We start from the raw sequence: 15,922 nt of genomic DNA on the forward strand, positions 1-15,922 counted from the left end.
CTTGTATAGCAACAACTGCCTTTTTGATGACTAGCTACTGCTTACCAGCTCGTACGATGTAACCAGCTTGATCGTACGTGAAAATTCCCAAGAAATACTGATGGGCACATCTTTAACGATCGGAAGTTGCTGATAAACTCAGCCGTTGTAGCCAGTCTTGGCTGTATACAGCGGTAAAGAGGCGAGGTCTCCGGCAGATGACCAGAGGCAGAGGATTCCTGGAGACATCTCTTACACCCTTACCGCATACGCTACACACTTTGAACAAGGTAAACGCATCGAGACACATTTGTGGGATGTCATAATGCTCATCAAAAGCATAAATGTCGATCGCATGGCAGGAAGTAATATGCGTGTAATGGTTAAGACACATGGTCTCGCTTGGCAGGCGTTGACATTTGCCAAGCGTGTGAAGGTGAGTCCACGAGAGGGAATACTCCACGTGGACATCTTTAGGCTGGTTGACACCGGTCTCAGCCTCTTCTGATAGCTTATCGGCGCTTTCTAAAGAAACCGTTGACATTACAGAGGCGTTGTTTGTTGACGGAATACTCTTTCACTTGTGACGCGGTGCTAAAGAATGATTTTAGTACAAGTGGCATTGAAACATGTGTCCACTTACCTGGCCACTCGTGCCTAAGGGCCAGACATGTCCGTGCAACAACGTTTGGAAATGCCAGTCAAATCGACCAGTTCTTCAAAGGAAGCTTTACATGTTTCAGATAAGCTTGTAGACTCATTGGCGTTGCATGGCTTGGATTGACGCAAAACAAACGTGCAAAACGGTCAAACCCAGATCATGGGTGATTGGCATATCGAAAATGAAAGAAAAGGAATGAAAGAAAGCCAAAAAAACACAAGCTAAGCAGAAGAAGTAAGACACACCTCAATCCTATCCTTTTAACCGCCAGTGACATCACTAGAATCTATCCGCATCCTTGAAAGAGCCATAATCGCCTCTTCCTCACTCACAGAAAGGCTTCTCTTTGAAACGGGACGACTTTCTCTTTCGTACCTCTTAACCATCGCCCAAACATCGAACGGTAGTGTGTTCAGCCAGGGGTTGGACAACTGTTCCTTCCCCAACTGCCTAGTGTTTTCACTACACTCCTGCGGGTATTTGCCTTCGTATTGGAATCTGTGGTAGCCGTCCTCTATTGTTGCTTGCTTTTTGGTATAGTCTGCCCTTAGTAGGTCCTTGAATATCAAGAGCATGTCCGAGAGCACATGAACCGGCAACATTCTCACTGTCTCTGCTGCTTGCTCCCTTTCTTTTGGGTTATTTTTACTCTTTTTGACGACCAGCAAGTCTTTCGTATATTGAAAGAGAGGACACGTGGGCAGCAAGGCCTCGGTTTCGCATTGGTGATATACTTCATTGGTCAGGGTCCAAAGAGAAGCTCCTCTTAGCATGCTGTTGTGAATGGCGGTCAAAGCGTCAATCCGGAGTTGTGGAACGAGGTGGCCTTCGGCGAATCCATAAACATTGACAAGGAAGATGAGGTATGAGTCGAGGTTAGTGTGGACTGTTCTATCTCTCTCCCAGAGTGGACTGAGTTTCCGAGTGTATGCCCATGCAGTGAATTCTGCAAAGATATCCGGCTTTACATGGTGAAGCTTGCATGACCCAGACAGCGTCTCAGCGAAGCCACCGTCCAGCATTCGGCGAAAGTAATCCGGGCTGACACAGCAAAGGAGGTCTTTATGGATACGGAATGTCCTTGCATCCGCGGCGTAACCGACTTCAATTGTGGTCAGGTCGCTACCGAGATTGCTGCGCCAAATTAGCCCGGATTGTCAAATTGAAGGGGCCGTTATGGAGCTCGACAGAAGGACATCACGATGTGCGCGGGCTGTAGATTCCGTGCTGAATGAAGGCATTGTTTGGAAAAGTAATGTAATAGAGCGATTTCGAATGTCGATACTAGCGAAAGATAGCACGTTTTTTTTTTTTTTTTTTTTTTTTTTTGGACTGGGGTGCTTTGCTAGTAAGATCAAAAGTTTGGAAATGAAAAAAAGACACGACAATGGACGGAGTAGTTGCAGGACCGTACATAGTCTTCCTGGCTATCAGAGTAGGAAAGCGCAATCGATCTAGATTGTTCGACACAAAACCGCATCGAGCATGAGCGTGCATGTCCATCGCAGCCAGGCACAGATACAAAGTATTGAGCCGAGGCAAGCCTAGATGAAAAATAAGGGATTCGATCGGATGATGAGTAGTACCGCTTGAAGGCCACTTGATGCTGCTTATACCTAGTGAGAAGGTCGGTACCGAGAATGAGCAGACTCATCGTGATAGAGGACCGCCCGAGGGGCCGGTACCTTGGATCGCGAGAATCCAAAGCTGCTCATTCTACCAAATGTCGTTCCAGGTTTTCGTCCTCATGTCAAAGAATTGATAGCGTTGTTGGTTGGTCACGACGAAACCAGACGGCTTGGCGGATGGTTGTTGAGCGCAAGGCTCTATCATCCATGTTCGCCGACGGGGATAAAGTAGCGGTGACTTGCCGATCCAGCCATCAAAGCATGGCAGCGAAACGCATGGCTTCCGCGCTCACGTACGAGCCTGTGGCAAGATGTTCGGTACTTGGCGGCCATCTCCTCCTTCTCTCGATCACTGCTAACGCCCAACAAGACCACCAAGGCCCGCGCCGCTACGCTTCACCTTCCTCATGGCCCTGTCCCGCTTCCGATATTCATGCCCGTGGCCACGCAGGCCTCGCTAAAGGGTCTTTCACCTGAACAGCTGGCGGAGACGAGCTGCCGGCTGTGCCTGAATAACACATATCACTTGTAAGAGGGTTGGAAGAGCTCGGAGAAGCATGTGCTTACAAGCGCACTAGAGGATTGAAGCCGGGACAGGCGACACTGGATGCGATAGGCGGCGCACACAAACTGCAGTCATGGCCGCATAACATCTTGACAGGTATATTTACCTAGAACCTTGCGCTTTTGATTTCTAGAGAAAGCTGACGCTTGCAGATAGTGGCGGGTCGGTCACCAGGATACCTCCAACAAGAGAAGCTATACTGATTACTCGGATAGGTTCCAGATGGTCTCGCTGCTCAAGCTCGCCAAGGTCACGGAAGAAGGCGTAAGATTCCTGAGTCCGCATGATGGGACGCCTATGTATGAATGCCTGTTGCTCCTAGTTTGGCTCGTTGAATGTTTGCTAAACATTGAAACTCAGGCTGCTCACGCCCGAACACTCGATTTCTTTGCAGAACAGCATTGGCTCGGACATCATTATGCAACTAGACGATGTCATCGCGACAACCTCTCCAGACCACGCACGCATCAAGGAAGCCATGCACCGTTCAATACGATGGCTGGACCGCTGCATAGAGGCGCACAAATACCCCGAGAGGCAGAACCTGTTCTGCATTATCCAGGGCGGTCTCGACCTCGACCTCCGCCGGCAATGCTGCGAGGAGATGGTGGCTAGAGATACGCCTGGAATTGCCATTGGTGGACTCTCGGGAGGAGAAGAGAAGGAGTCGTACTGCCAAGTCGTGAAGACATGCACAGAGCTCCTCCCCGACAACAAGCCGCGCTATGTTATGGGCGTCGGATACCCCGAGGATCTAGTGGTATCGGTTGCGTTGGGCGCTGACATGTTCGACTGCGTATGGCCCACGAGGACCGCCGTACGTGCTCCCCTCGCCCGTTCCCCCGAGTAATTTGCGTGACTGACTCCATGACAGCGGTTCGGCAACGCCATCACCTCCAAGGGCGTCCTGACCCTGCGGCACGCATCGTTCGCGGCAGACTTTACGCCGATTGAGGAGGGCTGCACGTGCATGTGCTGCAGGTCCGAAGCTGACGGCGGCCTTGGTATCACAAAGGCGTACATCTACCACGTCACGGCCAAGGAGACTGCGGGGGCGCATCTGCTCACGATGCACAACGTGCACTACCAACTGTCTCTGATGAGATCGGTGCGGGAGGCGATCATTGAGGACCGGTACCCGGCCTTCCTCAATGCCTTCTTCAACAAGCTGTATCCAAACAAGGACTTTCCAGCTTGGGTCGTCGGGGCGCTCGGCGGGGTGGGGGTGAGACTAGAATAGCGGTCGAATCAAGACGAAACATTGTACAATAACCCCTGTCAGCCTTAAATACCCAGATCCTTGTCGGGACGCACGGGCCTCGCGCGAGCTTGGGGTTGTGATTCCCCTCGGTCGGTCTTGGACACAGCGAAACAACCAGGAGAGACTCAGCTGCTCACCAACATGGCCCTTTGACCGCGCACCCCACGATCCGTTCCCCCCTGAAACCTGTCGCTCTTTTACAAACAATGCAGAATGATCCAGCTCCCTCCGACCCCGCGCCCGCGGAACATGCCTCGCAGGCCTTAAATCCCGACAACTCCCCTCGTCTTTCCAAATCCATGAAGCGCCTCTCGATCAACACGGCCGCAAACCCTCCCCGCCCTGATTCCCCGAGCATGAGCTCTCCTCGTCGCGCTCCGGGCCAGCGCGGTCCTATGCGCTCGCCCACCCCAGCCGCGCCCCAGCCCAGCCCGTTGCACCGCAGCTCCAGCAGCATGGGCAACCACCAGCGTTCCTCGTCGCCCACCCTCTCCCGCCGGAGCTCCATCATATCCATGAACGACACCCAGAGCACCAGCACCCCAAGAAAGTCTTCTTCCCGCCGCACCTCGAACAATAACCACCCCCCAGGACCTCCTACCTCTGTCCCCATCTTCCCGACGCGGATGACGATCACAATCGAAGAGCCTGCCCCGCCCACGGCGCAGAAGATCGCTGCCGATTACTTCGCGAAAGAGCTGGAGCTACACAAGCAGGAAGAAACGTCCGCGCAGACGGTCGTCATACTGCACGATGCATGCTATGGCCATAGGTTCTCAAGGCAAAAGACCACCAAGACCGCGCTGAGCATGATCGTCGAGCGGCCGGAGCGGATACATGCTGGTATCCTGGGCATCTCCACGGCATACGTGCGGTTCGGCGAGAGGCACCAGGGAGGTCCGTATGCGCCGCATCCCGATCGCGAGCCCAACCAAGATCTCCCTTTCAGAATCCAACGTACCTCACGCACCATGGATATCACGTCGCAAGCCGTTACCAATGTTCATGGTACAAAGTGGATGGAGGAACTCCAGACAATGTGCAACGCTGCAGGTGAGAAGCTGGCACATCATGAAAAGGAGCTTACAAGGCCAGAGGAGGCGGGTCAACCGGCCAAGGAAGCTTTCCATGAGGGAGACTTGTATCTTTCTAATGAATCTCTGGACGCTTTCCAGGGAGCACTTGGTGGCGTTTGCGATGGCGTGGATGCCGTATTCGGCAACGCAAACAAGGAGAAGCCCACCAATGCCTTCGTCTGTGTCCGGCCACCTGGACATCATTGCTCGGCCGACTTCCCATCCGGGTTTTGCTGGCTGAACAACGTCCATGTTGGCATTGAGTATGCGGCGCTGAACCATGGTCTGACGCATGCTGCCATCATCGACTTCGACTTGCATCACGGCGATGGGTCGCAAAGCATCACATGGGAGCGCAACTCAAAGGCTGCTAAATTAGCTGCCAAACAATCTAAGAATGCCGCACCTTCCAAGAAGGCCTCTATCGGATATTTCAGTCTTCACGATATCAACTCCTATCCGTGCGAAGAGGGCGACATCAACAAGGTTCAGGCCGCTAGCTTGTGCATTGAAAACGCACACAATCAAACGGTTTGGAATGTCCACCTTCAGCCTTGGAAGACCGAAGAAGACTTCTGGAAGTTGTATGAGACGAGGTACCTCACTTTGCTTGAGAAGGCCCGTGTTTACCTGCGTACGCAATCCCAGCGTCTGCGCACTTCGCCTAACCAGACCCAACCAAAAGCGGCAATCTTCATCTCGGCTGGCTTTGACGCGAGTGAGTGGGAGGGACAAGGTATGCAGAGGCACAAAGTCAATGTTCCCACAGAGTTCTACGCTCGCTTCACTAAGGACATTGTCCGTATGTCAAAGGAGCAAGGCCTCGGGGTTGACGGTAGAGTCATCAGTGTCCTCGAGGGTGGGTACAGCGAGAGAGCCTTGACAAGTGGCGTTCTTAGCCATCTCAGTGGACTCTGTGACGGTCAAACTCGGACGGTGCAGAAGAAACAGGCGGAAACGAATGGCTTAGGCTACGATACGGTCATGGGCCATGCAACGGCGCAGCCCGAAGACGGAATTCTCGAGTTTGAGAAGCAGCTCCGTTACAACGTAGAATGGTGGCACGAGTCCAATCTTACTGCTCTGGAGACTCTGGTATATCCGGCTCCCCCACAGCCTATCCGGAAACAACAACGCATTGGACCGAGGCCGAACTTCGCCACGCCAACTCAGTCATTTACTCAAAAGGTAGTCGATCCTACCAAGTTCATTAAGAACTCCTCTGGCGATTGGGTGCCGATCAGAGAGGCCCCCAGGCCACCAACTCCGCCGCTTCCCGACGTCGATTGGGTCACTGCCGCGAACGAACTCAGTAAACTGCTTATTCCTACCGACCGTCCCACGAAGAGCCACACGGCAGAGGAGTTGGCTCCGCCTCGCATAAAGAAGGAGGTGATGCCACCGCCAGATTTTTCCATCAACTCAGGAAGACAGCTCAGGGACAGAAAGGCTAAAGTTCCAAACTACTCTGAGCTTCCCTCGGATGACGAGACTTTAGGCGGAGGCAGTGACCGTAGAAAGACAGTGCCCCCGGATTTCCTCACAGCCCCCGAGGGGAACGAGATGTCTGAACCTTTACAAACTAATCGCCGTCTGAGCGTCGCATCCACTGCCACCTCCGTCGCCGGCGAACGCCCTAGTAGTAGGGCTTCGGTTGCAAGACAGCCCAGCGGCACAGGCATGCAAGTCAAGAAGACGAGGCCTGCCAAAGCAGATCCGTCCACAAAGCTTGCTCCTCGACCTGCTGTCCACAGGCCGTCCACCAGTTTAGGCAGTCGGACCAAACCACCTGCTCCCAAGGCAGCATCCATCCCTCGAAGCAAGACTCCTGCTCCCGAACTAGCAAGCGCGAGCACCAAGTCTACCGAGGGCGGCGACCCTATGGATCAATTGACGTCGGGCATCAAGAAAATCACTCTCAAGATGCCGACGAAAGAAGAGCATGATGCTCGCCAAGCCGCGGCGGCGGAAGCAGAGAAGAAAAAGCCTACTGCGGCCAAGGCAGCCCCAAAGAAGGCACCGGCATCTCGCACGACCAAGACCAGCACCGCCGCAAAAAAGTCGGTTCAGAAGGATCCCAAGGAAGCGGAGACGAAGGTCGAACAGCCTGACGTGTCCAAAGCGGCTGCGGTCGAAGAGCCTCAACCTATTCAAAACCAACGAAGGATTTCCAGTTCCCCTAGACCTCGGCAAACTTCTCTAGAGCCTGCCGGTTCCGAACACCGTCCCATGACCCGTCGATCCATCGAAGACATGGGAATGCAAGTTATGAATTCAATCTCTCCGGAGCTTGCTAAGTCGCCCGAAATGCAAGCTGGGACGCCACATAGTCCTCTTCCGACAAACGCGGTTCATCTTCCCACGATGACGCCCAGGCCGGACACACCGCCCCCGCCACCTCCCTCTACTGCCCCCGAAGCGGGCCAGCAGTTTACTCAGTTTGTCCAATACACGCCTCCAGAGACCAAGGATCTCGCTCAGGCCGGACTGGGGATCGATGGGGCTGAATCGCAGCAGCCTGCAGCGCTGCAGTGGATACCGCCGAACTTGGACCCAGAGGCGCATGGCGCAGGGACCGAGGCGCAGAAGCCGAAGCAGCAGCTGCCGGTCTTCACCAGCAACGGGTACATTCCGTTCGGGCCGCGTCCCGGGAGCGGCGGTTCGCCGAATGGTGCGTCGCCACCAGCCAGCGTGGGAGAGGACATGGAGATGGCGGACCAGCAGTAACTAGCGCGTTGACGTTATCGACGGGACCCAGCATGGCGGTCGCCGAGGATCCCTGAAACGTGCGTCGGGGATAATGATGCTGCGACGATCATACACACGCGCCTGGGTCGCGATTTTATTCGGCGCGGTCGAGCACGCCATGCTCGTATCATTGCGTCGGAGGATATGGAATGTGGAGACCATTCCGGGGCAGAGTCGCACTCAAGTCGGGGAAGTTCAATCGGCATGGGCGCTTATGCGCAATCGACATTCGCTTCACTCAGCACACAGCAGTGACACACGCTCTTTCAGCGACAGCCTCTTTTCCTTAGCAGTTGGTCGGGCTTGACTACCCGTTTCCCATGTTCCAAAGATACCCACAAGCATACACACCACCACCACCAACACTGTACTACCTAGTAAACCTATCCTAGCATAATTGAGCGTCTTTTTTCCCTGTTGATTGATGAAAAGGCCTCTGGATGGCGGCGAGGATGCGGGGTCGCCAAGGATTATCCCTGCGCGCGCGTGCGAAAATGACGTGGGGCCCGGCCATGGTACGACCGTTGGCTGCGCCTTCTTAAACCTGCACACCCACACTCCCTCTGTTGCAACGCAACGCCCGCTCTTCCATTCCCTTCTTCTCCCCTGTCCTCCCTCCCCGCCGTGACCATGTCTGAGACTTCCGGCAACAACAATGTCGCCGACCGCATTCACGCGGGCGTGCACTCGAGTGAGTAAATCTAACATCAGCTCCCCACTCCCCGCTGCCTACTCCAATCTGACCACCCTCGTCTCAGTCAACCCTTTCAAGTCACATGCCGAGGAGGAGCGCTCGCGCGGCAGCATTGTCACGCACAAGGTCTTCACCGCCATCACTTACCTGTTGGTTCTGATCACAGCCATCTACTACACCTTTGAGCGCCCTCATGAGGGTCACTACGCCAAGAGGACCATCTGGGGTCAGAACAGTGCCCACCACACCAGCTTCACCATGAACTCGATCATCACGAGCATCTACTGGTAAGGATTGAGCCTTCGCATGTTACGAAGCATTGTGGTATTAACTCTGTTCAAGGCTCGTCCTCTTCATCCTTCAGATCGGCTACAGCTGGCACCTCTACAGCGGCAACAATGTCTATGTTGCGGCCGCTGCCAACGTGGGCTCGCACTTCATCACGCACAACCTGCTGCTCTTTGGATTCATCCACTTGTGGGTGCGCTCGCATTTCTGGCTCGCCGAGCTGCTCCTGGTCATCAACTTTTTCAACTTGTCCGCCGCCTACTTCCGCCACAGCACCACCCCGCGCTTCATTCACATCCCCGTTGTGTCTGGACCGCTGGCCTGGAACTTTGTCGCGCTGTACTGGTGCGGTGCCGTTGCCGTCCACGCGCACAACCTCCCGGCACGCATTGTGGCCAACATCTTCATCTGGGGGATTCTGGTCTACGGCATGTTCTTCTTGGCGGCGTACAAGGACTACACCATGGGCTTTGCGCTCAGCATCCTTGCGGCTGGTGAGTTATTTTCCAACTTCCTCGCGGCGAATACAGTTGCTGACTTAAACAGCGATTGGCGTCGCCCAGTTCCTCACCAAGGTCGTTGCCTTCCAGTGGATCTTCGCCTTCATCATTATGGCCCTGCTTTTCGTCTTCTCGCTTGCCGTCGGTGTTCCGGGTCTTCTGGGCCGCGACCCCTTCAAGCGCGGCGAGATCGTCGACGAGGACCGCGAGAGAGCGCCTCTGCTTGCGGACCAGTAAGCACGCCCAGTACAGTAAAATCTGGCGACAGCTTCGTGAGCCGCCTGCTCAGCGACACTGCCCTTTGGCACGCCAAATTTGGGACTGAGCTATTCGTAACTCCGGATAGATGTAGCAAAGCCTGGCGGTGAAGAGTGTGGTTGGTGCTTTGGCCCAATCACTACACGCCAGGAACATCTATCCAATTGTGCGCGTGTCTTGCTTTTCTCGTTCCTTTTGTGTGTAATGCTGCATCGTGTACCCTCTGTCGTTTCCGCGCTTGGTATGATTGTCCGCTCCGCAGCTGTACAATACCCATCTCCGTCGACCTGTCTGTCTGTCTGTCTGCATATGCATTCTGGAGGGAGGGCATAGTAATGAATTTTTGCAATTTACTCCAACCAGCGTAACGCTTGTGACACACACGTAACAAGTCTGCTCTATTTAAAATGCGCAGGTGAAACATGCATGTCAAATCAACGGCTGTTTCAAATTGATTAGGGAGATGTTTATACGTCTTGACTAGGTAGGTGTTTTGCATCGGGGCGGGCGCCGCAAACAGCAGTCTCAGCGTTGCAGTATGCATGGTGGGCGGCCAACCAAGACGTTTTGCTTGTCCCTCCTCTTTCTCGTATGTATGTCGCTCCTATCATGGCACAGCACAGCACAGCACAGCACAAAACCCACCGGACGCGGCACATTGGGTCAGACTTCTGAAGCGAGTGAGACAAACTGAAAAGGCTACGTATGTTAGTTAGACTGACTGGTTGTAGGTTTTAGGGCTAGTGAAGATGTGTGGCTGAAAGTCTGTCTGTCTGTCTGTCTGTTTTGGTGAATGGATGGACGGATAGATAGATAGATGAGACACAGGTAAGGGTAGGCATAGACGCGCGAAGGAAGAGGGCAAGCAATAAGAGAAAAGCAACAGCAGCAGGAAGAACGAACAGTCGGGCGGTAGGCAAAGAGATATAAATGGACTAGAAGAAGGAGCTGTCCGGCCCCCTGTCGCCGTCGCTGTGATGATTCCAACCAAGCACAAGATGAAGAAAGGGAGACTACTAGATGATGACGAAACAACAACAACGGAAAAAAACAACAGGAGAGAAGGCTAATGATAAAAAACAACCAAGGAGGAGGAGGGGGGAGGGGAACCAAGCTTTCCGTCCTTCCGCTCTCGCCTTCTTCTTCTTCTTCTTCTTCCTCCTCCTTTCTCTATCCTTCCACCAAACAAAACAGACGGGCACACGCCGTCGTCGTGTGCGCAAACGTCGTCGTCGTCGTCGTTGTCGTCCACCAAGCTTCCACCATGCCCCGCAAACCAAGCCCAACAACAAACCAATCAGACCAACCAAATCACACCCCGGGCTCTTCCCCTCCCCTCCAAATCTTCAACCTTACCTTCTCCTCCTCCTCCCCCCTTACAACAGCAACAAATCCCCGTTCCCCGCCCCCACCGCCGGCTGATACACCTGCTGCGGCTGGTTCTGATTAACGACGTACATGTTCTGCTGGGTGCCCGAGACGGGGCTAGCGGCATCGAAGCCCATGCCACCGCCCATGTCCATGCCGCCACCCGCCAAGCTCATGCTCGCCATTTGCTGGCTGCCTACGCCCGCGAAATAGAGGTCCGCCGCGTCGGCCGCGGCCGAGACGTTGCCGCCGCCGGGGTGTGCGCTCGCGGGCCCGGCGGCCCCGCCCGCCATCGCCGCCGCCATGCCCGTGTCCAGCGCCGGCATCGTCATGCTGCGCTTGATCTGCGCCTGCGCCTGCGTCGTCGGCAGCTGCTCGCGCTGCAGCGCCGGCGAGTCCGGCACGCGCCGCACGCGCGCCGTGCGGAACACTTGCTGCACCGGCTTGAGGTAGACGGTCGCCAGCGTGCCCACGTTCAGGCACATCTCCTCCAGCGTCACCGGGTCCAGCTTCTCCGACTCGGCTGTGATGGCCGGTTTGTCGCCCATGACGACTTTCTTCGCCGTTGCCGGGTCCGACGACAGCAGCCGCCAGTACATGTACCCCCGGTCGCGCAGGTCTGGGTTGTCCGTCTCTTCGGTCGCCCAGCGTAGGACCTTGGGCACCAGGTCTTGTCCTTTGGTCGGCCGCTGGATGAAGAGCTTCACGGTCGCTGTGAGAAGCGCAAGTTGCACCTCGTGCGGCTCGTCGGCGAACGTGTACAGGAAGTCGTCGAGGAGGACGTCCGAGTTGTCGATGCGGTCGGCATATTGCCCGATAACCCAGATCATGGCTGCCTTCGCCTCCGGCTCGTCCAGGGAGTCGAGGTTCTCACACAGCGTCGAAATGATGGATTCGTACTGGTTGGGGTATTTGCGGAAAATGTTGCGGATGACGACCGTCGCTTCTTGGACAATGTATGATACCTTGGTCGCGACCAAATCGAGCAGCGTGTTGATGCACATTCTTGCGGCGGGTTCGATCTTGATCGCGAGCTTGCCGATTGCTCGTACGGACTTGCGCACAAAGTCGACATCGATTTCCGTCGCGTATCTGATGCAATCAGCCTCTAGAAAAAAAAAAAGTAGCCGCGAGTCCATTGGTACTTACTCTCTCAGCTCGGTCAAAACCTCGTTGATGTTCTTTTCCGTCGCAAGCATGAATATTAGTTCCAACTTGGTCACCTTTACATAGATGGGGTCATTATATTTGCAGAAGAAGACGCGGATGTCGTTCCGGAGGACTTCCGGCCGCCTTTGGAGGATTAGAAGAGCGTTACGGAGGGCTAGATACTGGATTTCGGGACCCTTGGAGAGAAGTGTGACGAGAGGTGGGGAGAGCTTATTACAAAGGGAGGAGATGACTTTTTGGTCCGAAATGTAGTTCATGAGGTAGAGAATGACCCGTATGCAGGTGAGCACAACGGCCGAGTTGGAATGCGAAAGCCGGGGGGCAATGCGCTCTGCGAGCAATGCTGCTTCCGAGGTGTCTTGGGGTACATAGTTCATCATGGCCTCTAGGATGTAGGTTTGGCCCCATCTGCGGCGCGTCAGCTGTGACTTCACGGGATCCGGGCTAGAATTAGGCATACTCTGAGCAGTCCGGTAGAATCTGAACAATCTTTGAGGCGCTCGAGTAGTCGATGGTGAGCTTGATGCTCTCGCTTCTTTCCCAAATGTCCATCAAACTGGCCAGCGCGCTCGACACAACCGTGGGATTTTCGTCCCGCAGCATGCTATTGAGCCTGTCGATGAGGTCCGAGTGCTCGACCAGGTGCTTGTCATGATCGTACAGCTTTGCGACGCAGAAGGTCGCCGTTTTCCGGACGTAGGGATCGGTGTCTCTGAGCAATTGCTTCAGCGGCTGCACCGTCGCCTCGATGAACTCGCGGACATGGATGTACGAAATGGTGCGCAAGGCGAGGGCGCGCACGAGCGGGTTGTGGTCGTCCATGTCGTTGATAATGATTGGTAGCGCCTTGAGCGCAATCTCGGGCTTGATGCGCGCATAGTTGACCAAGTAGAGGAAGCACCTGCGCGGCGGGTCAGCTTCGTCGCGACAGGCGCGGGCAGAGCGGCCACTGACATCTTCTTGATCTCGAGGCTGGGGATGTTCATGCAGTTGACAATGTCCGGGAAGAGGGCGACCATGTCGTTATTGCTCATGGTCATGTTGGCGACAATCTTCTTCAGGGCAATCTTCTTGGCCGAGTGGTTCTTGTCCTTCTTACCGCCACTGGCCAGCTCGAGGCGCAGCTCGGCGACCTTGCCCTGTTGCGAGCGCACATAAGGTGAGTGAGAGTCGTGGGGTAGGGAGGGCATGGAGATGGCGAGGACGACGTACCCGCGCAAACAGTTTCGCATCTTGTCCGCCTGAACTCATGATTGCGACTCTATATGCATGTGCTTCTGACCCTATTCCCCTCCAATTGTATGCGGCTTGAACCTAGTCGCTGTCGCACCACCCGTTGGTTATGCCTGGAGGTGCGCGGAGCAGCCGGCCATTACTATGCGGGATCCGAGAAGGGGAGCGTGTGCGGAGAGAGAGCAGAAAGGGTGTTTTTGCAGGCGAGAGGGCAGAGAGTGAAGAGTAGAGGAGCCCCCCTCGGTCAGGCTGGCTGGGCTGGGGTACCGAAATGCAACTCGAGCCACCCTTGTTGCCCTGCACGTCCGCTCCCGCCACAGCCCATCATCATTACCGATCCCATCATTCACCTTCAATCCCCGCACGCGCAATCATGGCCACTCTGCAACAGCCTCCTCCGCCGCCTCCGCCGCAATGGGTTCTCGACCTCAACTCGGCGCCCCATGCTCAGCCCAAGAACTCGTCCATCCCGGACCCGCCAGGCTTTACGCGCCAGCTGCCGGCCAAGGGCAACACCAAGGCAGCTGCCGCCGCGACGCCCGCTAGGAAGCCGCCCTCGACCGAGGAAATGGACACGCTGAAGTTGAAGAAGGCCTGGGAGCTCGCCATTGCCCCCGCAAAGTCGCTGCCCATGAGCGCCATCGGTTCGTCGACACCCCGCTACAATGGAAAGCTACTGTTATTAACACAAGCCACCTAGGCATGTACATGTCCGGCAACTCGCTCCAGATCTTTTCCATCATGATGGTCTTCATGCTGTTCAAGACCCCCGTCACCGCCCTTCTCAACATCCAGCGCACCTTTGCCAACTTTGATACCCCCGGCACCTCCTCCCGTCTCCTCGGTGTCAAGCTGGTCTTCGTCGCTACAAACTGCCTGGCACTGGCATTGGGTATCTGGAAGGTGAACAAGATGGGTCTGTTGCCCACTACGCGCAGCGACTGGTTGGCATGGGAAGCAGCGCGGGAGCCGTTGGAGAGGGCCTACTTTGAGGGCTGGAGCAGCCGGTAATGCGTTCAAGGTAATCAGAAGATAAGGATACAGTACAGCTCCCAAAGCTTCTGTAGGTTGTGTATACGTATGACGCCCGGAACATAGCTAGGTACACGTAGGAGTATTGACCGATTGCAATGACCGCCGAGCGCCTTTTGATATGCGATAATTTCCCGTTATCTCGTATCTGATGGGCAGATCAAACAAAGAAGAAAAAAAAGAAAGACAAAAAAGACTTGTGCCAGGCAATAGCCGTGCTCTTCCAAAACAGCTCGTGACGATACTCTAGCAACGGGACGTGTGGCGCGTACCTGTGGCGGAACACGCTTACGGGAGATCGACAGTTCGCGCATCTTCCAGCCCATGATTACGCGGGCCCGCGGCAGCCTGGTCGCCTCCTAACCCTCATCTCCAACACTGTCGCTCACTCCCAGTGCGCCACTATAAAGACCATGCACCATGGCGTCGCAACCGCCTTCCGATTCCGAACCACAGAGCTTCACCACCATGTCTGTCGGCGACGTTGAAGCAATCGGCGCCCATTGCCAAATGGCTTTCTGCCACCAGCTGGACTTTCTGCCCTTCCGCTGCGAGAGCTGCAAGGGGTAAGCAAAGCAATCTCCGCCCCGCCGCACCCGCCAGCGACTAACAAGCAGGCACACAGCAAGTTCTGTCTAGACCACCGCAGCGAGACGGCCCACAGCTGCCCGCAAGCCGGAGCATGGGCGCGGCGACTGCGCGAAGCCTCATCGACTCCCTCCTCCGACTCCACCACGCCGACACAGAAACCCAACATCCTTACGCACGAGCAGCAGTGCTCCAGCCCGTCCTGCAAGACCCTCATCGACACTCCCCTCGTCCCCGGCATCCACTGCACCAACTGCAACCGCCGCTACTGCCTCAAGCACCGCCTGCGCGAAGACCACGAATGCGACAAGTTGATGCCGCTGGGCGCACGCCCCGGCCCCTCACAAAAGGAACGCGGCCTCGCGGCGCTCGAGAAGCTGCGGGCCTGGGGTGCGGGGAAGAAGGCAGCAGCGACAGGTGCGGGCGCGGCTGCCAAGGCCAAGGCCTCGGCGTCGTCGTCAGCTAGCAGGAACAGCAATTCGCCGGCGGCGCGCGCGGCGGCCCTGAACAATATCAAGAGGACGGCAAAGGGCGACTCGAAGGTCCCGGCCGAGAAGCGCGTCTACGTGCACGTGGAAGCGTCGGCCGATACCACGACGGCCAAGTTCCCGACAGGCAACTTCTTCTACAGCGCCGAGTGGAGCGTGGGCCGCGTGCTGGATATAGCGGCCAAGGCGCTGCAGGTCGAGAACGTGAACAACAGGGGTGGAGGCGAGGAGGAGCGGCTGCGCGTCTTCCACGTCGAGGGTGGGCGTCTCCTGGATTTCAGTGAGAAGCTGGGCGCGGCGGTCCAGACGGGCAACACGATTGTGCTGCTGCGCGGCGTGGGCCCGCCCGTGCCGGACTTGATTGAGGCGTGAGAGAGCGCCTGGG

At 55.8% G+C, this 15,922-nt stretch overlaps 7 protein-coding genes across 7 annotated transcripts; 5 read left to right on the plus strand and 2 right to left on the minus strand.

Moving 5' to 3' along the window:
• Positions 1 to 900: 900 nt before the first annotated feature.
• On the minus strand, positions 901 to 1,662 carry K452DRAFT_311826 (uncharacterized protein; the record flags this gene model as incomplete). Its single annotated transcript, XM_033543468.1, has 1 exon — positions 901 to 1,662. The coding sequence occupies one exon, from the start codon at positions 1,660 to 1,662 to the stop codon at positions 901 to 903; it is 762 nt and encodes a 253-aa protein (XP_033393758.1).
• Positions 1,663 to 2,533: 871 nt separating this feature from the next.
• On the plus strand, positions 2,534 to 4,484 carry K452DRAFT_353281 (uncharacterized protein). The gene is made up of 7 exons (XM_033545819.1): positions 2,534 to 2,586; positions 2,639 to 2,796; positions 2,847 to 2,929; positions 2,986 to 2,995; positions 3,049 to 3,132; positions 3,194 to 3,650; positions 3,708 to 4,484. Exons 1-7 carry the CDS (start codon positions 2,545 to 2,547, stop codon positions 4,071 to 4,073), a joined length of 1,200 nt encoding a protein of 399 aa, XP_033393759.1. The 5' UTR covers positions 2,534 to 2,544; the 3' UTR covers positions 4,074 to 4,484.
• K452DRAFT_234931 (uncharacterized protein) lies at positions 4,301 to 7,897 on the plus strand (the record flags this gene model as incomplete). The annotated part of the gene is made up of 2 exons (XM_033537395.1): positions 4,301 to 6,944; positions 7,014 to 7,897. The coding sequence occupies 2 exons, from the start codon at positions 4,301 to 4,303 to the stop codon at positions 7,895 to 7,897; spliced, it is 3,528 nt and encodes a 1,175-aa protein (XP_033393760.1).
• Positions 7,898 to 8,477: 580 nt separating this feature from the next.
• On the plus strand, positions 8,478 to 10,040 carry K452DRAFT_277748 (uncharacterized protein). The gene is made up of 4 exons (XM_033539337.1): positions 8,478 to 8,609; positions 8,677 to 8,899; positions 8,955 to 9,394; positions 9,447 to 10,040. Exons 1-4 carry the CDS (start codon positions 8,549 to 8,551, stop codon positions 9,635 to 9,637), a joined length of 915 nt encoding a protein of 304 aa, XP_033393761.1. The 5' UTR covers positions 8,478 to 8,548; the 3' UTR covers positions 9,638 to 10,040.
• Positions 10,041 to 11,034: 994 nt separating this feature from the next.
• K452DRAFT_301424 (uncharacterized protein) lies at positions 11,035 to 13,447 on the minus strand (the record flags this gene model as incomplete). The annotated part of the gene is made up of 5 exons (XM_033542438.1): positions 11,035 to 12,118; positions 12,176 to 12,604; positions 12,657 to 13,097; positions 13,151 to 13,335; positions 13,409 to 13,447. The coding sequence occupies 5 exons, from the start codon at positions 13,445 to 13,447 to the stop codon at positions 11,035 to 11,037; spliced, it is 2,178 nt and encodes a 725-aa protein (XP_033393762.1).
• A 355-nt stretch (positions 13,448 to 13,802) lies between these two features.
• On the plus strand, positions 13,803 to 14,440 carry K452DRAFT_328975 (uncharacterized protein; the record flags this gene model as incomplete). The annotated part of the gene is made up of 2 exons (XM_033545023.1): positions 13,803 to 14,073; positions 14,130 to 14,440. The coding sequence occupies 2 exons, from the start codon at positions 13,803 to 13,805 to the stop codon at positions 14,438 to 14,440; spliced, it is 582 nt and encodes a 193-aa protein (XP_033393763.1).
• Positions 14,441 to 14,881: 441 nt separating this feature from the next.
• Positions 14,882 to 15,909, plus strand: K452DRAFT_301426 (uncharacterized protein; the record flags this gene model as incomplete). Its single annotated transcript, XM_033542439.1, has 2 exons — positions 14,882 to 15,027; positions 15,087 to 15,909. The coding sequence occupies 2 exons, from the start codon at positions 14,882 to 14,884 to the stop codon at positions 15,907 to 15,909; spliced, it is 969 nt and encodes a 322-aa protein (XP_033393764.1).
• Positions 15,910 to 15,922: the final 13 nt, after the last annotated feature.

Source organism: Aplosporella prunicola (assembly GCF_010093885.1).
Source record: "Aplosporella prunicola CBS 121167 unplaced genomic scaffold K452scaffold_25, whole genome shotgun sequence".
Lineage (NCBI taxonomy): Eukaryota > Fungi > Ascomycota > Dothideomycetes > Botryosphaeriales > Aplosporellaceae > Aplosporella > Aplosporella prunicola.